Source organism: Chelonoidis abingdonii, chromosome 9 (genome assembly GCF_003597395.2).
Source record: "Chelonoidis abingdonii isolate Lonesome George chromosome 9, CheloAbing_2.0, whole genome shotgun sequence".
In the NCBI taxonomy this organism is placed as follows: domain Eukaryota; kingdom Metazoa; phylum Chordata; order Testudines; family Testudinidae; genus Chelonoidis; species Chelonoidis abingdonii.
Window position 1 is genome coordinate 41,649,593 of NC_133777.1, and position 22,868 is coordinate 41,672,460.

At 45.6% G+C, this 22,868-nt stretch overlaps 1 protein-coding gene across 3 annotated transcripts; it reads left to right on the forward strand.

Moving 5' to 3' along the window:
- Positions 1–1,075: 1,075 nt before the first annotated feature.
- Positions 1,076–22,287, forward strand: SEC11A (SEC11 homolog A, signal peptidase complex subunit). 3 transcript variants are annotated; one of them, XM_032784510.2, is made up of 6 exons: positions 1,076–1,176; positions 3,459–3,568; positions 11,381–11,530; positions 16,310–16,429; positions 21,754–21,811; positions 22,000–22,287. In XM_032784510.2, the coding sequence occupies exons 1-6, from the start codon at positions 1,126–1,128 to the stop codon at positions 22,048–22,050; spliced, it is 540 nt and encodes a 179-aa protein (XP_032640401.1). In that variant the 5' UTR covers positions 1,076–1,125; the 3' UTR covers positions 22,051–22,287. The 3 variants fall into 3 exon arrangements, with proteins under 3 accessions (XP_032640401.1, XP_074925541.1, XP_032640402.1); XM_075069440.1 differs by lacking the exons at positions 21,754–21,811; positions 22,000–22,287 and adding an exon at positions 19,673–19,817; XM_032784511.2 differs by lacking the exons at positions 21,754–21,811; positions 22,000–22,287 and adding an exon at positions 19,678–19,817.
- The last annotated feature ends 581 nt before the right edge of the window (positions 22,288–22,868 follow it).

The window sequence follows — 22,868 nt, forward strand, 5'->3', positions numbered from 1 at the left end:
CTCAGACTTCATTGCACTGTGCCCCCCTTCTGACAACAGAAATTACTACAAGACCCCAGGTGGGGGGATTGAAACCTGAGCCCACCTGAATCCCACTGCCACAGTTGGGGAGGCCAAAGGCCAACCCCAGCAGCCTGGGTGAGGTCAAAGCTAAAGCCCAAAGGCTTGAGCCTCAGACAGGGGCCCTGTAACCTGAGCCATGTTGTCCAGGGCTGAAGCCCTTGGTCTTTGGCCTGGGGTGGTGGGGCATGGACTTTGACCCTGGGCCCCAGCATGTCTAAGCCAGCCAGGGTGACCCCATTAAAAAAGAGTTTTAAACCACTTTGGGATCCCAACTGGATTTGAGATCTGCTGCTCTAGTACTTGCTTTCTCATCCCAGAAGCTTATCATGGTTTCATCCTTTGCTGATGGGTTCCCTATAGTATGACTGAAGATTTTTAGAAAAGTGATTGCTAAAGGCAGATATTCTATCTGGTCTGCACTAGTTCACACTCAAGTATCAGAGGGGCAGCCATGTTAGTCTGGATCTGTAAAAGCAGCAAAGAATCCTGTGGCACCTTATAGACTAACAGATGTGGCACCTTACAGACTAACAGACGTCTGTTAGTCTATAAGGTGCCACAGGATTCTTTGCTGCTAGTTCACACTATAAACCATAAAACTGCCATAGCAAGGGTAGGGGGCAAGGAAGTGATGTGGGCAGGGTTGGGGGATGAAGGCAAGTGGGGTCAGATGAGGTCAGGGGGCAATGAAGGGATGTGGGTGGGGCTGGAGGGTGGGGTCAAGGGGATGAAGGCAGGTGGGGTTGGGGAGCAATGAAGGGGTGGGAGCAGGGTCAGGAGATGAAGGCAGGTGAGGTCAGGGGGCGATGAAGGGATGTGGGTGGGGCTGGAGGGTGGGGTCAAGGGGATGAAGGCAGGTGGGGTTGGGGAGCAATGAAGGGGTGGGAGCAGGGTCAGGAGATGAAGGCAGGTGAGGTCAGGGGGCGATGAAGAGATGTGCTGGGGGTGGAGTCGTGGGAGAGGCGAAGTGTGGGCGGGGCCTGAGGCAGGCACTGCCGGAAGTGGCGCTGCGGCCCGGAAGCGGAAGTGGCGCGCTGGCGGCCGGCGCTGGCGGCTCCCGCGATGCTCTCCCTGGACTTTCTGGACGATGTGCGGCGCATGAACAAGCGGCAGGTGAGGCCCCCAGGGGTGAGGCCTGGGAGCGCCCGGGCCCGGGGCGCTGGTGGTCTCCGGTCAGGCACCGACCGTTGCTCCGCCCGCTGGACCCCGCGCAGCCTGCCCTGCAGGCCCGGGGCCGCGGGGAGCTCTGGCCTGGGCTGGGGCGTCCTATTGCCGCAGGCCGTGGAGCTTTGGCCACCGGGTACCCAGGCGTCTTGGGGGGAGCAAGGGCGGGCGCCCCGTTCCGCCCGCGGAGCTGAGCCGGGTGAGGGGCGTGGGGACAGGCTTTGGCTCGTCTGGCTGGTGATGCCCCGCTGTTACTGGCCTTGGAGACCCCGACGTTAGTCCCCAGCCTGAGGAGGTTGGCAATGGTCCTGGGGGTCTCACGGGTTTTCTGAATTTTGCTGCAGTGCACTGCCCCCCAGATCTGACCACTTGCTTATGTGTGGCCTATCAGTGCAGGAGCATCCATGCTAAGGCTTCAGACCAGTGGCAGATTTAGAGTTAGTGGGGCTCTGTGCTCAGCTTCATTTTTGCTCCCCACCCCATGGGACCCAGCCAAGGAAAAGAACATTCTCTCTCATCTCTCCCACCCCCTATTTTTCACTCTTTTTTTCTTCAGAACTTTAAGATTAACTGTAAACTGACTTTCAGAGTAGCAGTCGTGTTAGTCTGTATCTGCAAAAAGAACAAGAGTACTTGTGGCACCTTAGAGACTAACAAATTTATTTCAGCGTGAGCTACAGCTCACTTCTTCAGATGCACCTGAAGAAGTGAGCTGTAGCTGACAAAAGCTCATGCTGAAATAAATTTGTTAGTCTCTAAGGTGCCACAAGTACTGTTGTTCTTTTTATAAACTGACTGCCCTTCTGATCATGCCAGACTCCAAGGGGAAGTTTTTTCAAAATATTTATCCTTTCAGGATCAAAAAGTGCTTTAAACTAAGATGAACTAAATCAATTGTCTGAATATTCTTATGAGATGGGTAAAGAGTATATAGAAATCACTTCCGCCACTGCTGAAAGGTAGCTGCTGTGTTCTACCACAAAGGTAGCTATTTAGCAGAGCACAAAAGACCACACCACAACTGAAGGACCAGAACAGAAGAAAACATAATCTCAACTGACTCCATGCCATGCTTTGGGAAATTCCAGATCAGAACCTTTTAGCTCAAGATTTCAGTGCTCTAATTATCTAAATCTCTATATGTATGCTTAAAAGTGGTATATATGCATCATATAGTTCATGTTCATTAGTTATAAAGTATCATACAGAACATGTTTCAGAGTAGGAGCCGTGTTAGTCTGTATCCACAAAAAGAACAGGAGTGCTTGTGGCACCTTAGAGACTAACAAATTTATCTGAGCCCACAAAAGCTTATGCTCAAATAAATTTGTTAGTCTCTGCGGTGCCACAAGTACTCTGTTCTTCATACAGAACATGGCACTTCACAAAAATATATTAAGCCTACATCCTTGTGCCAAAAGAGCTTACCATCTGAGGCTAGCTTATGACTGTGCATTTATCTCTGAGTAACAGGCCGCATGCAGCTGTACTGACCCATGACGAGCCCTGAGTGGCACCAAGTTGGACTCAGATTCTCATTGCTTTCTTGCCCACAAATTTGGAAGGAAGTCATTTACTGCAGTTTGAAAGCATGCAAATTCCCCCCACTCCCCACTTTTGTGCTTTGTCAGCATTCCTGGCTGGTGGGGAAGGAGAGCTGAAAGATCACCCATTCTCTCCCTCCCCCAGTGGGCTGCGCAGAGCTGCCACTTGCCAGGCAGCGGCAAGTGGCACGGATGCGGGCCGAAGGACTCAGGAGGAGCAAGGGGCAGCCATGCAACCGGAGAGAAGTGGCAGTTTCCCCTTCAAAACGCCGCTTCTCTGTAGCCAGCTGCAGGGCCACCTTGTGCTCCTCTTGCATCCTCTGGCCCCCGTTTGCAGTGTTCGCCGCCACCCACAACTCCCACCTGCTTCCCTGAGGCTGTGGGTGAGCCTCCCTCCCTGTTCTCCTGCCCCCTACAGCTTCTGCCCCTGCAGTCCAGCCCCACAGAGCGGGCTGCCCAAGTGCTCGGCCCAGGGGCTCCCTGTCGTTGGGGTGCCCCATGCCAGGGCATGGTATGTTTCATGGTAAATCCGCCCCTGCTTCAGACCTAGCATGCTTGCAAAGGCAGTGCCTCATAGTCACTCGCTTGTTGGAAATCTGTTTTCCTCGTTCTCCACGTCACCACCTGTAAGGTTATTCTATATCCACGTCTGTGCTTCCTTAACCTAGTGTCTTTTTCTTATTGCAGCTGTATTATCAGGTGCTGAACTTTGGGATGATTGTCTCCTCAGCTTTAATGATCTGGAAGGGGTTAATGGTGGTTACAGGAAGTGAAAGTCCCATTGTAGTGGTACTCAGGTAAAAATTGTTTGACTTTCAGATTTCTCATGAGATGCAGCTAATGAGGCATATTATAGATCTGGCTTTGAGAGGATGGGAGGCAGAATGTTTTCGTTCAGGGAAGGAACACAAATGATTCAGCCCTATAGCATTTCAGCAACACTGGCTTAAAGATGGCTTGGCTGGGAAGCATTCATTCATATATTATTTGAATGTCCAGCATCTCCTGTACGCTTTTTAGCCAGACTTCCTTTTAGTTTAGTTCTTGTTCTTCATGCACAGAAATTGCTCATGTGGCTTTTATCTTGCTGTTGAGCTACTCTGCTGTTTTCCTCATGCCCCTCCATAACATCAGAGTTTAAATCCAAAAACAGGGGAGTGAGAAGTTCAGGTTGCCTTTTTGCAAGAAGGTAGCATTATAAGGAATAAAACCCCACAGACCTTGTGAACCCAGGAAATGCAGAGCTCAGGTGACGCTTCCCACACAGTATGGTAAAGCATGTGACTCAGGAAACTCACGGCTGTTAGAATCCTATGGGGAGCATTTTTTTTATAAAGACCCGAGATGGGCTTCAGATGCTAACACTCACCACGAGCTGGGCCATGTCAGAAGACACAGTCTCTGCCTCAAAGAACTTACAATCTAGTTCAACTCAGAAGAACAGTGGGGGTGGGGAGAGGGAGGGAGACAAGCAAAGTGAATATTTATATATAAAAATTCAAACTGCCCCTCAGTGTAGTTGTTAGATATTAACTTCATGTGGGCATCAGGTAGAAGAGGATCTTGGAGAGGGGCTTGCTGGAAGAGTGTACCTGTCATGGGTACTGGGACAGACAATAAAAGCCTATCCTCTCAACCAAGGGGAGAGACCCAAAGCCTGGGCAACACATGAGAAAAGTAAAAGGTCATAGGACCAAAACAAGATATCCAAGGGGGGACACAAGCGAACCCAGGTCAGTGCCCACTGCTCCTCAGAGAAGTCCAAGAAGCTAGCGGATGCCACCTAGAGATGCGTGTACAACAAGGGACCAGAAGGAGGCCTCAGAGTTGCAGATCACCCACCACCACCATTGAGTTTCCTTAGCCTGATCTGGTGGATGACAAGGAGGTCCTGTGACTTTGTGGGCCATGGAAGGAAGACGATGTAGTGGTCTTATGGATGGGTTCAGTGCAGACATTCCAGATCTAAGGAATCGCATAGAAGTGAGCATGAAGAAATGATGAAGGAGGGAGGTCAGAGGTAAAGGGGCAGGGGGGGCAGTGTCCTATTGATTCTCTTCAAGATTGGGTTACCAGTAAAGAGATGCATCTATTTATGTTGTAAAAAATAGCTTCTCAAAAGGATAGCAGCTTGAACTGAAACTAAATTGTGGAATACAACAGAAAATATAAATGCATTTTTTTCCTCTGTCTTCATTGTTTTCCATCTTGCTGCTACACATATATTTAAAGTAAGTGAAGAGCTCTTAATGGCAGTGAAATTGAAATCATGAGGAAGTCAGTGTAGAGATGGAGACACTCAGCAAGGAAACTTATGATTGCTATTAGTATAACAAATATCAACAGAATTGTTTAGTGTCTTGGTTTGCAATTGAATGTACTGTGTTGCTCTCTTGTAACAAGGCTGAGATGTGCTGACCACTCGGTTTCACACCCAGAGTTCTATTTTCTGGCCATCCGATGAGCTAGCTGTAAGACTACAAGCAAGTTTTCCTTCTCACTTCAGTAGATCTGGCTGCATTCTATGCATATGACTCCATGGGAAATTCTTTCACATGGCATCTTGACTCTGTGTGAGCTAAGAAATGGAATAGGAAATGAGTGGGGCTAGTGTCCGCAAGTTGTAACTTGAAGTAGCTTCCTGTTGCTGAAATTCCTGGGGCAGTGGCTATAAAGTAGAACCTCGGAGTTACGAACGTCAGAGTTATGAACTGACTAGTCAACCCCACACCTCATTTGAAATCAGAAGTAAACAATCAAATGGCAGCAGAGACAAAACAAACAAATACAGCACAGTACTATGTTAAACGTAAGCTACTAAAAATGAAAGGGAAAATTTGACAAGGTAAAGAAATTGTTTCTGTGCTTGTTCCATTTAAATTAAGATGATTAAAAGCAGCATTTTTCTTCTGTATCATGGTTTCAAAGCTGTATTAAGTCAGTGTTCAGTTGTAAATTTCGGAAAGAACAACCATGATGTAACCAAAGTTACGAACATTTCAGAGTTATGAAAAGCCTCCATTCCCGAGGTATTCGTAAGTGAGGTTCTACTGTACCTATTGCGGGTCCTGGCTTCCCCAGAATGTACCTATACTAACTTCACAGGTCCAGTTCTCTGGGGACATTGGCTGTACAGCTTGTCAGTGTTTATCATCATGTCACTTTGAAAACAAACTAGTGAAACTTCTGTCTCTTACTGCTGATTCCTCAGAGTGCTGATGAGAGGCTTTTCACCCACTTCCCGTTGAGTAAGATGGGAGGCCATAAAGTCACTTTCCCTTTTCAGTGAAATGATGTTATCTTCTGACAAGCAACCTTTGCCTAGTATCTCCAGGCACAATGGGAATACATGCAGTGCTTGAAGTATGTTTCCTTTTATAGTGACTTTATTTGCAATTAAAAAGGTTAGGGATGCTGTAATATTCTGCCATTTACAAGAAAAAAGATTAGTAGGAGTGCCTGCAGTGAGACTGTGTGAGGAAACATGCTGAATCACAAGAACTGATCTCTAGCACAGTCTATCTGAGAACTTGAGAGCCTTTCCATTTTGAGCATACGTGCTAGACAGGATGTGTCTGCACTGACCTTAAGGCCTGGTCTGCGCTACAAAGTTAGGTTGACGTAAGTTACCTTGCATTGACCTATTTGTGCACATATCTACTACAAAAAAAGATTTCTAGTCGACATTAGCGCCCTATTTACTGATGCAGTAAAACCACCTCTGAGGTCAACACTGCAGGTGTAGATGCTGCATGACCTGTGTTAACCTAACAGTCCTCCAGCAGCTGTCCCAGAATGCCTTATTCTCTGTGACAATGACCACTCTGGCCACAATCTCAAACTCCACTGGGCAGGGCTAACAGAGACCAGAATCACCACCTCCTTAAAACCCCTGCATATTTTTGAAATCCCTTTTCCTGATTGCCCACCTTGGCAAGCATACCTAGCAGCTTATCCTTGTGTGCAGCTGCCCAATTAACCGTGTCTGCTTCATGCACACAGAGAAGTACTATATATGCTCCTGCCTGGTGTGGACAGGAGGTATTGGATCTCACGGGCCTGTGGGGAGAAGAAGCTGTGCAAGCAAAGCTATGGACAAGCCTTAGAAGCATGGACATCTACAAGCAGCTTGCATGGGGGATGCAGAGAAAAGGTATGACTGGAATCAGCAGCAGTGCTGTGTGAAAGTTAAGGAATTTTGCCTGGGATACCACAACCAGGGAGCGCAACAATGGACCAGGTGTTATTGTCTTCAAAAACTGCATGCCATACCTGGCAGAGACCCCACCAGCACCCCGCACACCATTGCGGATACATTGGAGGAGTCTGAGACAACCCACAACTGTGAGGATGTACAGCCAGGGATGGACAACGTACAGCCAGGGATTCTGGACATGCTGCAGGGCCTGCTTGAGACTCTGCCACAGTGCCACCCGGCAAGTGTGGATGAGCCTGATGAAGGGAAAGGGAGCTCAGATAAGTGTGTGCATACTTTTCCTTGCAACGTTTAAATGCAAGGATGGTTCCTGGCCCATCCCCAAGTTAACAAGACAGACAAAAGGAACAACTTATCATACAAGAAGAGGTAGCATTGTCACTGTCTCATTCCGCTGGTGGGTTAGACAGTGGGTGGGCCATGCAGCATGGTTTATGTGCATAGGGATGTCCCTTTTGTCCTCCAGAAAGATTTCAATGAAACTTCCATGGAGATACTCTGCTGTCTTCTCCAAAAGGTTTCTAGGAATGGCTGCTTTATTCCTTCCTCCAAGGTAGGATACTTTCCCACGCTGCTCTGCGATAAGTTTGACTGGTACCATTGTAGTAAACAGGCTAGCGGAGTATAGGCCAGTGTGGTTTTAGGATGCCGTTAGCAGTTGTTCTCTGTGCCTTTGTGAGCCACAGGAGATCACCAAAAATTACCACTCAATATGGAAAATAATGCCAATGTTCAGTGCCGTTGCTTATGCCAGCAGTTCTCAAATTGTGGGTCAGTATCCTGTTTTAATGGGGTCTCCAAGGCTGGTGTTAGACTTGCTGGGGCTTGGGACTGAAGCCCAAACCTCACTGCCTGGGGCTGAAGCCAAAGCCGAAAGGCTTCAGCCATGGGTGGTGGGGATCAGGTTACAGCCACACACATACTCTCCTCCCCAACCTGAGCTTTGGCCCCCTGTCTGAGGCAGTGGCTTTAAGTTTGCCCCACCCAGGGCAGTGGGGCTGGGGGCAGCTCAGGCTTCAGTCCCCCCTCCTGGGGTCAATATAGTAATTTTTGTTGTCAGAAGGGGATTGCAGTGCAATGACATTTGAGAACCCCTGCCCTATACTCATACCCATGGAATAGGGAATGAACTTCTATATCTTCATGCAACAGAAGATTCTTCTCCCTAAACCTGGTGATATTTACTGTGGCTGGGGCCAGAGAGTGGTGCTGTACCAAGGGAATCCAAAGCTGAAATGTTAATAAGCATTTCTTAAGGGCTTATGTCAATAATGGATGTGTCTGTAAATCTGATGTCACATCTGTTTTTTATCAGTAGCTTCTGTCATGGCAGCCTTGAAGGGTGTCCCCTCCACACCAGCAGAATGTCTGACCCTGGGGACAAGGTGAAAGAAGAGGACTATAGAGGACATGTCCAGTGAAATCCTACAAGTCAGTGTTGCATCAGACCAGGAACAAAAGGCTTGAAGGGCCAATATGAATGACAGCATGGAAAAGGACAGGGGACAGTAGGAAGACCCAAGAATCCCAGCAAGACAGGGAGCGGGAAAATACTCCAGGACATTATGGGTCTTCTCAGGTAGCAAACACAAAGGCTACTGGTCCGTAATTCCTGGACCCTCCACCCGTTGCAGTCCTTGGTGAACTCCATGATTGCTGCTGCTGCTCCCTATACCCTCCATCATACCCATGGCATCATGAGGGCACATGCCTACCACTGCCTATGCCTACCGCTCCATCCTGGGAGACAACAGGGAAGACCACAGCCTCACATACTGACATGCAAGAACAATGGCTGGTGTATGTGGGCCCACAGTGAACTACATTTGTGCACTCAAGTGGACGTGTGTTTACTTAGTTCTAATTTTAAATTTTCTCCCCATTAAGTTATGTTAAAAATCTGTATAATATTGCCTGTGGGGTGTTTTTTCACACTGATTTTCTGCACTATTTATTCTCATTCAAAGTTTTATTTTTGGAGAACCAAATTATGTTAGTTCATAAATGCAGAATGCATAGTGGTAGTCAAAGCAAACAATACTTGTAAATGCAAACCAAGCACCACAGAACTCATAGCTTCAGTAAAATGAACAGTCATAGTTATAAATGTACAGCAAGCACTGTGCAATTCTTTGCTGCACCCAAAGCTCCAGGCCCAGAGAACACTTCCACACAAAACACTGCTGTAACTGATGACTAAAGTGAATTTTCAAAGCCTCCCTAAGTCGCATAGCTCCATATTGTTGGACTCTTTAGAGTCAGCAGACAGCCACCAGTGCTCCTTCAGTTGTCTTTCTGCATCTGCTGAGATGGTAGTTGGATCTTTCCTTGGTGCTGTCCACCTGCCCAGTGTGGCTTCATGAGCCAGTGGAGCAAGGCATAGGCTGGGTTCCTCAGAATCACTGCTGGCATTTCAGTAGTGCCAGATGGTAATCCAGTAATCAGGAGAGAATGTCCTTGGTTGCAGTTTTTGCAAAGGTCCTGTTTTCATCAAGATGAAAGCAATCGTGCACCTTCTCTGACCAGCCCAAATTGATATCTGTGAAGCATCCCTGATGATCCACCAGCACTTACATAATACAAGAAAAGTAGCCCTTTCTGTTGATGTACAGGGGGGCAAGGCAAGCTGATACCAAAACAGGGATGTGCATACCATCTGCTGCCCCAGTGCAGTTCAAGAATCCCGTTGCTGCAGATCCATCCACAGTGCTGAGGGTCACAGTCCTGCATAGCAGAAGACTATTAGTAGCCCTGCACACTTGCATCACAACAGCCTACACCAGATTTCCCACCTCAAATGGTTTCCCACTGACCAGTGGCAATCCAACTTTGCAGACTTCCAGAGCATGATTGCCACTCGCTTCTCTATTGTCAATGCAGCTTTCATTCTGTTGTCCGTGCACTGGAGCGGTGGGATGAGCTCAGCACATGGATCCAGGAACGTGGCCTTGCATGCCCAAAAGTTCTGTAGCCAATGCTCATTGACCCATAGCTGCATTAAGATGTGATCCCACTAGTCAGTGCTCATTTGGGGGGACCACCATCTGCAGCTGCTCCATGAATGCCACTAACAACCCTCAACTGTTCTTTGCAGTGTTGCTCAGCAAACTGTTCTCAAAGAAATCCTCATGTCCACCATTGTTGCTGTACTTTTTGTGGGTCTGCAAGTACAGGAGAATCATGCGTCTTGTGTTCTCAACATTTGTGAGAGCAGTGCAGAGCTCTGTGTTTCTGTCAGAGTGGGATTTTTTAAAAAAGGGGGAAATTGTGGGATATGGATGACATTATGGGATGGAGAAAGTTGTATGCTGAAAACTTGACCCCTAGCTCTTGCAGATCCTTGGGTGAGTCATTACTCTCCCACAACACATTGCAAAAATTCCCCAAAAGGCATTGCAGCAGATGGCATAGTTGTGGTGCACTGCATTTTACATCACACAAGTTTTCTGGGTGAATATTTGTAGCGTCAATGGAAGCAGCCAAGTATGCCCATGCCAAAGCGATATACTAATTTCAGCAACTGCATGCAGACAAAGCTTGCGTCAGCCGAAATCTGTAGCATAGACATGGCCTAAAACTTCCCACCATTGCAGTAGTCCTGGTGCAGCTCTAGCAGTGGGTGGGGGGAATAAGTTGCTGGTGGCCACCAGCCTCTTTGCCACTGTGAGTAAGTCTGAATACCAGAGAGCCTTGCCTGGTTGGCGTGGTGGTAACCCCGATGGCTGCCAGTGCTTTATCTCTAGTAGAGCTCCACCAGTGGCCGTGCAGTGGTGGGAAATCAAAGCATAGTGTGGGTGAAACTGAAGTGTCTTGGCTTCAACTGTTTTCCTCGGGGACTCTTAGTTTTGAGAGGGGAGCGAGGGGGTAGACTTTATAGATACTTTGGGTGATGAGCAATAAGACATTACAATTATATTGTCTTGATATCTAGGTGCATATCTTCATACCAGATTAACTGTGTTAAGTGACGTATATTGGTCACATCTTGCTTTATCATTAACATTCTCTTTTTTCCAAAATGATTTAAACGTGACCTTAACATGGTGTGTGTACGTTTGTCATGATTCATATTAACATTTTGGTTTTTTAGGGGTGAAGCTGTATGTTTTGTAGGGAAGGGAGGGGAGAAAGTCTAAAGAGAATAAAAAGAAAGGAAAGCCAGGTGGAAGAGAGGGAATGTAATTTAATTATCTTCTGTATATATTTGTCTTGGTTGTCTTACAGCTATGGGATTACTTTGTCTATATCCAAGCATCTCAGTGATTTCAGTATTTTGATTGTTTTCCTAAGGGAAGACATTCTGGGGTTTACTCGAAACCATATAGATTTCAAACACTGATTCTAATATTTCAAATGCCCTTGTTTCATAACTGCTATTTTCCTTGTCTTTCAGTGGCAGCATGGAACCTGCTTTTCACAGAGGAGATCTTCTGTTCTTAACCAACCGAATTGAAGATCCCATCAGGGTAGGAGAAATTGTGGTCTTTAGGATAGAAGGAAGGGAAATTCCAATAGTTCATCGAGTCTTGAAAATTCATGAAAAGTACGTATAGCGTCTGAGTGGTGATTGTATTGCAATGTCTGTAGCCATGTCACCTTGGGCTGTGCTTATCTCACAAAATATTCTGGTTGGTAAGTTGATGGGAGACATCAAGGAAAACCTGGGTGCTGCAGGAAGTGCTGTGAAGGCTCTTACATCAACACTGACCCGGTGTCCTACCAGAGTGCCAGGAAATAGTGTGCTGCTGGAAGGGTCTTCATGCAGATGAATTACAGTCAGGTCCTGATTACTTGCTAAGGATTGCTTGCCATTTTTCACAAGTTGGGGGCTAATCCGGGAGTCCTGACCCCAACTATGGGCAATTCTGCCTCCCTTAACTTCCTCTGCAACATTACTGAAATGCAGTACTGTTCACTTCCTGTCCCATACTACTGGGTAGGGTTCATATACTCTGTTATATAGCTGCTGTGTTCTGCCCCAGAGGTGATTGCATTTCAGTGGTGAGTGAAGTGACTTCTATATATTTAAAGTTTTGAGATCCTTTAGATATATGTCTTGTGTTAATTTAAAACGTACTGTTTTTTTATGCCAGTTCTCTTGTTCTCATTCTGGGACAGGGTAAATCTACCTTAGGAAGGCCTGATTACCTGGACTGTATATCATTCCTTCTCTGTAAACCTTGAGCCAGCGTGAGTCTTGCATTTTGTTCTGAAGTGGGTGAGATGGTCATTCTGATTTGTTCCTTGAGCAAGTTCTGTAGTTCTGGGCCAGCTTCCAAGAAAACACCATCCTGTGTTCAGGAGACTCCCTCTGCCATGTTTCCAGTGGCTGGTGGTGGTGGTCACACATGGGTGCAGTTCGTTAGGTAACTGGGGCCAGTCCCGTGGAGGGATTTGAGAATAAGCTCTTAAATTAGATCCTATATTCCATGGAGAGCCAAGGCAGAGAGTGGTTTCTAGAGGTGACGGGCTCCCAGTAGGTGGTGCTGCTGCATTCCGAATAACCTGGAGTTTTATCAGGACTGATGGAGTCATTCCTGGATACAATGAATTGTAGTCATGGAGTGTGGAGGTCACGTGTGTGAGGATTACTACAGCCAAATCCCTTTGATAGATAGGGTGGCTTTCTACCTTCAGCCTCAATGCAATTCTAATAGCTACAGCTGTGTTGGTACCTAGAAACAGTAGAGTGTAGAATGACCCCAAAGTTGTGAATCATCTTGACATCTGGAGGGTAGGGTGCCTCAGTGGTTGGGGTGATGCTAGTCATGATGAGTTCTACAAAGTACTTCCTTCCCCTCCAGCATGATCCATCTTGCCGGACTTCAGTTTCAGCTAACTGTTCTCCTTGTGCAGCCCCACTTAACTCTCCTCTCAGGGTGAGTTCCAGATCTGCTAGTTAATAGAACCAGTCTCTTTTCTACTGATTTATTTATACACAAATCTTGATCAGTAAAGGAAACCCACTGTGATATTTTTAGTCTCTTCTCAGAGTGGAACTGCACTTGGACATCCAGTCTCCTCCTGCATGCAACCAGTGCAGGTGTGGCAGAGAGTGAATGCTGAGGCTGAGATGTGGATTCTTTACTAAACTTTCCTCTTCCTTCCCAAGCATCCCATCCTTGGCTTCACTTCAGAGCTAAACATTTTTTAAAGAATGATAAGAATGTGTTCAGCTGCTGCGGAGCGTTGAGATGGCCATGGATGGACTATAGGCAAGGATTTGTGCTTTGCATCCTGTGGAATCCTCTCCCTTTCCCAGAATCTCAAGTTACATTTAGAAACAAAATATGATCCTCGTGTTTGTAAAGATAACCTTTAAAGCCATGAGCAGTGTGAAGCAGAGCAGACAGCCTGAAGCAATAGGTCTGAGGTCTGACCTCCACATTCATTTCAATGGGTGTTAACTCTGAAACCTAAAGATAACCATTTAATTTTTGACATTTCTGCCGTCACCAGCAGTGAGTTTGAGTGTTTACCCTAGAGTTAAGCTGCCTCCTGTTTCTCCCTAGATACCAAAAGTCCCAGCTGTTCTCTACCCAGTGGCCAAAATCCCTAGCTTCTTGATTTACAGTTTCCATTGTGTAGTAATGGGCTGTCAGTATGAGACTCTGTAGCCTATGGAAAACCAAAAATGCGCAGATTCTTATCTTTGGGGAATTGTTAATTAAATTGGAAAAGATGGGGATGAATATGAAAATTGTAAGGTGGATAAGGAACTGGTTAAAGGGGAGACTCCAACGGGTCGTACTGAAGGGTGAACTGTCAGGCTGGAAGGAGGTTTACTAGTAGGAGTCTCCATCAAGGATCGGTTTTGGGGCCAATATTATTTAAACCTTTTTATTACTGACCTTGGCACAAAGAGCAGGAATGTGCTTTATAAAGTTTGCGGATGACACAAAGTTGGGGTGTATTGCTAACACAGAGAAGGCCGGAGATCAATACAGGAAGATCTGGATGACCTTGTAAACTGGAAGTAATAGGTAATAGATGAAATATATAGTGAAAAGTGCAAGGCATGCTCTTAGGGATTAATAATAAAGAATGTTTAGATATACATTGGGGACAAATCAGTGAACAACAAGGGCGTAGAGAGGGCTTGGAGTTAATTGGCTTGATCGAAGGATGACTATGACGCCCGCCAAGCGTATGGCGTTTAAAAAGCAAATGGTTTTAAGGATGCAATCAGGCGGAGGTATTTCCAGCAAAGATAGGGAGATGTTAGTACTGTTGTATATAGCGCTGGTTGGACCCTCACCTGGAATACTGTGTGCATTACTGGTCTGCCCATTGTTTAGAAGGAGAATTCAAACTGGACAGGGTTCAGAGACGGGCTACTAGGATGATCCGGGAATTGGAAAACCTGCCTTATGAAAGGAAGACTCAAAGAGCTTGGCTTGTTTAGCCTAGCCAAAAGAAGGTGTGAGGAAGTATATGCTTGCATCTAATATAATATAGTCAGGGGGATTAACATTAGGGAGGAGAATGGAATTATTTAAGCTTAGTTAACTAATGTAGACACAAGGACAAATGGGTACAAACTGGACATTAGGAAATTTAGCTTTGAAATTAGTGAAGATTCTTAACCATTAGGGGTGAAGTTCTGGAACAGCCTTCACAGGGGAGTAGTGAGGCGGCAAAAGAACATATCGGCTTTTAAGAACTAAGCTGTGATAAGTTGTTGAAGGGATTGGTAATGAATGGATAGTTTAATTTAGGGCAGCTGATCTTGGATTATGAGCAGATAAGTACCTGCTCAGTTGGTCTTGTAATAGGGAGGTTTGATGGGATTGGAGACGAAGTTTAACTGCAGAGGTTCTTTCCTTAGTGCTGGCTGGTGAGTCTTGCCCACATCTCCGGTTTAGCTGATGCCGATATTTGGGTGGAGAATTTTCCTCCAGGGCAAATTGGAGAGGCCCCTGGAAGGTTTTCGCCTTCCTCTGCAGCGTGGGCCATGGATCACTTGCTGGTGGACTCTCTGCAGCTTGAGGTCTTCAAACCACAATTTGAGGACTTCAATAACTCGGACATAGGTTAGTGGTTGTTACAGAAGTAGATGGGTAGGGTTCTGTGGCCTGCTTTGTGCAGGAGGTCAGACTAGATGATCATATTGGTCCCTTCTGACCTATGAGTCTTTCTCTGACTCCAGATCAAATCCCCTTTGTTTACAAAAGAAAGTGTTCTACCCATCAACCCTACAAAGTCCTTCTGGACTAAGAACTAAACTGGATTCATTGTCTACCTCCAGAGGTAAAGATTCTGCTGTCAGAATTTACTTAACAGTTCTATCGCTTTGTGAGACAGGCTAGAATCCAGTTCCCTCTCCCAGAGCTTGGTGACTCTGCAGAGCTAATAAGGATGAGAAGCTGTGGCAACTTATGTTTAGCACTCAGGTCAGCTGCTTATTCTGATAGCTGGTATCTCTGGGGTTCAGATCCGCACTGCAAGAAGCAGCCACTGTTGCATAATCCTTTTTGAGAGCAGACCTGCACCGTACACTCCTATTTTGACATCCTCACTTGTTGCTGAATTGCGACAATAAGCTCTCTGAGGCAGCCTTCAGGTACTGTACCTATGACAAGGCTGCCCGTACCTAGGACACTTTAAGAACACTCCTGCTGCTATTCGAATGCAGTTGGCGCTGCGTTTCTCTTGGACTTTCTTCTTCTTGGCTGCGGACAGTGTCAGAGCACCAGTGGGTCCGAGTGCGGTAGAGGGAGTGCACACAATGAAGAGCTTCAACATGCTTTCCTGCAGGTGGTTGATTTGATGGTAGGCCTGCAAATTGGGGAGCTCATGACATGCTGAACCAAGCCATAAGAGCAGCTCCAGTTGGCATATGCTTTCAAAGGACCATTCACAAGTGACTGGAATGTGCTGGAGCCCAGTTGGTAGCACCGTTTTGTGGACTGCCACTTGGAAATATGCATCAGTTGGGAGCTCTAGAAAGGTGGAAGGAAATATCAGGAAACACTGCAGGTCGAAAGGGAGGCAGAAAGGATCAGAAGCAGGAGAGAAATTACTGAGCAAGAAGCAACCCCACATCTCATCAGTGCCATCCAGAAACTCATAGGAAAGCACATCAATGTGTTGGAATTAGCGGGGCCAGGAGCGTTCTCTCTTGTGTTCTAAATATTTCTAAGTATTTAATCTGCCCTTCAAAAAAGGCTTTGAAGGGGGAGGGTTCCACTTGGCTGGGACCTCTGACAAACCTGTGTGTTTGTTTGAAATGTTTGTATATCATCGTCCCTGCAGTCATTGTATTTGCTTGGAATAGCTGTTAGTGGCTCTTCTGTGACCTGTGGTCTCTTTTCTTTTTAAGGCAAAATGGAGACATCAGATTTTTGACAAAGGGAGACAATAACGCCGTTGATGACAGAGGGCTATACAAACAAGGGCAGCACTGGCTGGAGAAGAAAGACGTGGTGGGGCGAGCAAGAGGGTAAGTGAAGCTATCCAGCAGAGGAGAGTATATTCTGACCAGAGCTGCCGAGAGCAGGTTCAGGCCCCGGTGAAAAAAATTTTTCGGGCCCCCCCAGCAAGGGCGGAGCGGCTAAACAGGGCCGACAAAGCTGAACTCTGAGCTCCCTTCTGGACCACCGGGCCCCAGTAATTTGTACTGGCTTTTTCCCACTCTCGTCAACCCTGGCTGTGACCAGTGCTTGTCTCCAGTGTGAGCAGGAAAATGCTTTCTTCTGTTGAGCTCTTCCTTGTTGGGATTTCTGTGGTTTTTGATTAAAGTGGCGTGTCAGCAAGTAATGTGTGGAATTGAGTAACAAAGGCAAGTTCACTTCTTGGCTTGCCTTGACCAAAGGTATCCATGAGTGAACTGCCCTCCAGGTTTCTGCTCATTTCCTGTCTTGGAGGTGGATGAGCTGTCATGTAGCCCCTTCTAGAACTCAATTAAAGCTGATCTGCAATGGGAGTGTACCCTTTCACTGCTTTATGATGAATAAAGAAGGCTGGAAAGGCTTTTTACATTCAAAATTCCGGTCTTGCCTGCCTGGTGACTTGGGACCTAGTGCAGTTTTGGCACAAATGCTAAGACAATGAAAGTCCAGCAGCTGAAGATGGCAGAGATTTTTTAGTCAGACTGCTTAAAGTTAATGTCTATTTAACTCTAATGCTTAGTGAACAGTTGTGAGAAAGACCATATCTGCCAAAGGTTCAGTGCTTCTTTCAGTTATGGCACAAGAGCACAAGAAACATATCTGAGAACCCAAAGACATTACCAGGAAAACTCATTATTTTTGATAATTACAATAGAAAGCTTTCAGGCTTCTTTTACCTGTGATAAAGAATCAAGTTAAAGGCACAAGCTTAACTTTAAAAAAAAAAAAAAAAAATCACCAAGTTAATATCAGTAGCACTTGGATGAAAATTTTCAAAGGGGAGTAGAAAAACTCTTTTGACTGGAGTTGAAGACCAAATAGCTTAATGACTTGTTGATGCTAAATACTAAAAAGGCTTTTTGTTGCTTTCAGGCAAAGCATATGCTGAACTGGTGTATTGAAGAATGTTTGTATTTATTTATAAAATAAATCATTTTAGCTTGATTAAAAGAAATGATTGGCTGACTGAACTTTGGAAGGCATAATTTAAGGCTAAGATTTAGTCATGGATATTTTTAGTAAAAGTCATGGGCAAGAAACAAAAATTCATGGGCTGAGACCTGTCCATGGCTTTCACTATAAATATCCCTGACCAAAACTTTGCAGCTCCTGGGGTACCGCTGCTCTAGGGGAGCTATGGGGCTGACGGCTGGCCACTGCTCTGGTGGTGGGGACTCTCTGCCTCCCACCGTCTGCTTGTATGAGGTCCCTGGGAATCACTGCTCCCATGGCCTCCGGGGTGGCCCTTGGAACCCCTGCTGCTCCAGAGCTGCACCAGCAGTGGCCGGTGCTCCTGGCTTCAGGGCCACCCAGGGGTCAGTGCCAGCAGCAGCTGGTGTGTCGGGCCGTCCCAGGGCCAGCTGTAAGTGCTAAACTTCACCTGAATGTTCTCTCAACCTTCTGGGAGATTGGAGTCCATTGTCCCCACATCTCTGCCTTATCTGGACAATTGTCCCTGACAGAGCCAGTCTAAATATTAAAGTGTGCACAGCCCACAGCACAGGCCTTGGGCTCCACTCTTCTACAGCTGGAGCCAGATGGTGACCTGAAGAGCTAGTTAAAGTTTGAGTATCCCCCAAAGAATCTCCTTGCTACAGTTCTAAAATCTTCAGGCCTGTCTTTTGTGTCCCAGTGGACAATAGGAGTGGAAAGTTCATTTCACACACCTACCCCAAAATGGCAAACGCTGGCTCTACTTCTGGTGTCAAATCTGTGCAGAGTCACCCTGTCCCAAAACTTCCAGGTGTCTTAGACGCACTTCATAGTAGTACGACATTGCACTCCATATGTTTTGTGGAAATATGCTTATGAGTGTGAATATGATGTAACTGGAATATGCTTTATGCAAAAGGTCTCTTGTAAGGTATCATAACAAAGGTTATAACCTACTGAATATAGTCCTCCTATTTGTATGTATCATTCTTGTATCTGAAGCTAGAAATATGCAGTATAACTCTGAGGTGCTATTGTAATTATGCAAAGTATGGGCCATTAATTGTGGTTTAGAATCTTGATGTCTCCCATTGACTAGGACAATTGATTGAAATGGCTCTGTTTACTTACAAACTTTCCTGTGTACCTGTGGGCCAGCCCAGGAAGAATGGAGGCTGGGGTCTCACAGGACATGTGGTCATGTTACCTGATACTGGACTCTATCTTAAATCTGGTACTTTTCCATTTAGAAGGAGGGGTGGGAACCCGCCCTTTGAGACCCAGAGAGACAAAAGATTCCCGCCTTGTGCTAAACTATAAAAGGGGGTGGAACAGAACAATGGGGGCCGCCAGTCATTAGAACACCCCTGCTTTCCACCTAACAAAAACTGTACGAGGGGAAAGGATTGGGCCCAGACTAGGAAGGCATCTATTCTGTGAAAGAAGCTTATTGGAACATCTCTAAGGGGGAGATTTTACGTGTAATCAGTTTCTTAATGGATTAGGCTTAGACCTGCGTGTTTTTGCTTTATTTTGCTTGGTGACTTGCTTTGTTCTGTCTGTTATTACTTGAAATCACTTTAATCTTACTTTTTATACTTAATAAAATCACTTTTGTTTATTAATGGACCCAGAGTAAGTGATTGATACCTGGGGGGGCAAACAGCTGTGCATATCTCTCTATCAGTGTTACAGAGGGCAGACAATTTATGACTTTACCTTGTATAAGCTTTATACAGAGTAAAACAGATTTATTTGGGGTTTGAATCCCACTGGGAGCTGGGTGTCTGGGTGCTGGAGTCAAATGACCGGCTGAGCAGTTTTTAGTTAAAATCTGCAGCTTTGGGGGCACGGACCAGACTTGGGTCTGTGTTGCAGCAGGCTAGAGTGTCTGGCTGAGCAAGGCAGGGTTGTGGAGTCCCAAACTGTCGGGGAAAACGGGCTCAGAGGTAATCTCAGTACATCAGGTGGCAGCCTCAGGGGGGGTCTCTGTGACCGAACCCATCACAGTGGCGTGGTCGAGCAGGATATGGGCCCAGCTGATTGCTTTGAGACACTGGTAGTGATTTTAAGTGTGGTGGCTGGAGAACAGACAAAGGGGTTACTGATTTGTTATTTTCTGTTTGCTTATTTCGGGAAAGTGAAGTAGGAACAGAAAAACAGGAAAATGAGTGAAAGCAGTGAAGCGATTGCGAAGTTGGAGCTTTTTAGGCTGCAAGTTGCAGAAAAGGAGAGGGAGCACCAGAGATTATTGCAACTGAAAGAACTGGAGATAAAAGAAAAAAAAAGAAATTGAGGCCCAGAGAGAAGCCAGAATTGAGACCCAGAAGCATGAACTGTCTGTAATGGAGTGGAAGAGACAAAACTCTTCAGCAGCTGGCTCCACTTCCCCAAAAATCCACAAATGGGAACGGTTAGGCCTGCGATATGATGAATCCAGTGATATTGCTGAATATTTCATCACCTTTGAGAGACTGTGCACTCTCAAGTGCTTATTCGGGAAAGGGAAGATGACTACTTTGATTGCAAAATTGACTGGGAGAGCTCGGGACATATTCAGTAAGATGTCTATTGCTGATGCTTCAGACTATGGTAAATTTAAGGAACTGGTTTTGAAACAGTTCCAAATTACACCTGAAATCTACAGGGTAAAATTCATGAGTCTTAAGAGGGGATCTGGATTAAGTAATGTGGCCTGTGTAAATGAAATGAGAGATTTGTTAGACAAGTGGGTGAGGGGAAAAGGCATTTCAAGCTTTGAAAGAATGTGTGATTTGGTTAATCAGGAACAGTTCCTGAATATGTGCAGTGATGATGAAAAACAGTATTTGTGGGACAAAAGGGTGAATGAAGTGGGAGAATTAGCTGGGTTTGTGAGCAATCACAAGCCACAATTAAGCATAAAGCACTGGCAGAGGGGTATAGGGTTGCTGGAAAGCAGAATCACTGTTTTACCCTTGGGAAAAAGGAGGCTGGGCATTCACCTCCCCATTCCCCTGTTTCTCATCCCAAGTCTCCTGTAGAAGCAAAGGAGCCCAAAAGGTGCTATCATTGTAAGTCCACTGGGCACCTGAGGAATAACTGTCCTGGGCTGAAAGGGGACAGGCACCAGGTAACACATGAAATTGCTGCTTCTCAGAGCACAGAGGTATCCCAGGCTACTGATTCTTATCTCACAGGATTTGTAAAGGTTGCTTCTACCCAAGCAAGCAGTGAGCATATTCATGCTGTTAAGCTTAATTGCAGAGTGATCCAAGGTTGGAGGGATACTGGTGCAGAGATTTCTATGGTCAGGAGGGACCTGATCCATGAGAAGGATTTATTACCAGGAAAATGGCAGAATTAGAATTGGTGGGAGGTTATAATGTCCTTGCACCTTTAGCTGAGGTACACATGGAAACCAGTGATTTGCAGGCTGAACTAACTATTGCAGTGGTGGCACACAATTTTGCACCGTTTCTACTGGGGAATGATTTTTTTGATGTGGCAGAATCTGTCCCAGGGTTTGTTAGAATTCTTATAGAATGTGAACCACTGATTTATATCACAAAGGGGATAGCAGAAATAGAGGGGCTTCAGAAACCAACCAGAATGGTTAGAAGATTGGAAAAAGTCCTGTATGAAGAGACTGCAAAGATTGTGGTTGCTTACCTTAGCATAAGAGAGTAAGAAGGGGCACGATAGTTATACAAAATGATGAATGCTGTAGAGAAGGTAGAACAGGAACTCTATCTTCCTGTCTCATGATACAAGAACACGGGGACATGCAGTGAAACTGTGAGGTTGCAAACTTGAAACTGAAGAAAAATTCTTTTTTAGCGATGCATAATTAGCGGGAGAAACTGATTGCCCCAAGATATCACTGAGGCCAGGAGCTCACAGGATTGAAAAAAGGTTGAGATTTATGGACAACAAGAATACCCCCAAATTATAATACCAGGGCTTTAAAACAAAAACCAAGAACTTGGGAAGGGACGAAACCTGACTGCTTCAGAGCTTAACCCAGCCTATTACCTAAAGAAGGTTAAGGATGAAGCTTTCCCTAGGGGAGGCTTTGCATCTTCCTCTGAAGCAACTGTTCATAGAGAGTATCCTGTGCTTGATGGAGCGCTCCTGTCATCCAGTCTGGCAATTTCTTTGTGCATATTCCAGGGCACAACCTAGCCTGTGAAATCTTCAGTGGAAACTATCTGAAATAAGTGATTTTTTTTTTCTCTTGTAGATTTGTCCCCTACATTGGAATTGTGACTATTTTAATGAATGATTATCCCAAATTTAAGGTATGACATACTTATTTTTGTCACATTACACTAAGAAATGATTTTCTTGTTGGTTTGCTGAGGAAGCTTCTACGCACACAAGCTAAACTGTATTTAGTGGCAGCTCTTCTAAGCATATTTATTGTTACTGTTAGTCTGTAGAGCTGAATGCACATTCTAATTGGTGATTCTGCTGCTTTGTTTTTCAGTATGCCGTCCTCTTTTTACTGGGCTTATTTGTGCTGGTCCATCGAGAGTAGCCCAGTTGCACTGAAGTTCCTAGTGAAGATGCCATGTTTTTGTAACCAAGCGTTTTGAGTAGAGAATGGCCTGATGTGTGGTGAGAAAGGAAAATGTACATTTCAATACTTCTTAGCAGTTTGGGTTTGTTTTTTTACTGTGTAAGGAAGAATGTTAATCTCAGTATTTCCAATGGCTTGTCACATTTTAGCCTTTTTGTACATCGGTGAGTTTTTATATTAAAAGTCTAAGCCAAATGTTGTGTTTTGTATTTTGAAGCTGAGCTTCATTTCTGAAGTGCCTACACAAGTGTTCTCTAGATTGGTGCTGCTCCTGGCTGTGAGTAACCCCCTCCCGTTTGTAGTTTGACAGTGTGGATGGTGACCTATAGAGGGGACGGTCTTTTTTTCAAAACATGAATAAAATATTTTGCATAGCTTGTAAAACGGTCCCTGCCACATTCTTGTTTTAAAAATGGTTGGAATGCAAATTCGTCCGCGACCTCATTGGAAAGGCCCAGGAATTTAGTGTTGTACTGGTTCTTAAAGAATGTCTTAGGAATTAAACTCTTTTGTTTATATGTTGCAGTAAAATAGCAGCTGTCACTTTAACTTCCTTTTTATGGGGTGAACTGTTCATATCTTTGGATATCTTAAAATCCTGTTAAAATAACGTGCGTGTCTTGGACTGTGGGTAGGGGCTGCGTCATCCACCACTGCAATGGAACCACCACTGCGGAGGACCACGATGGCTGCTCAGTAGTGCACAGTCATCACTTTTCCAAGCTGAAAAGTCCCAGTCTTATTCATCTCTCCTCATATGGCAGCTGTTCCATACC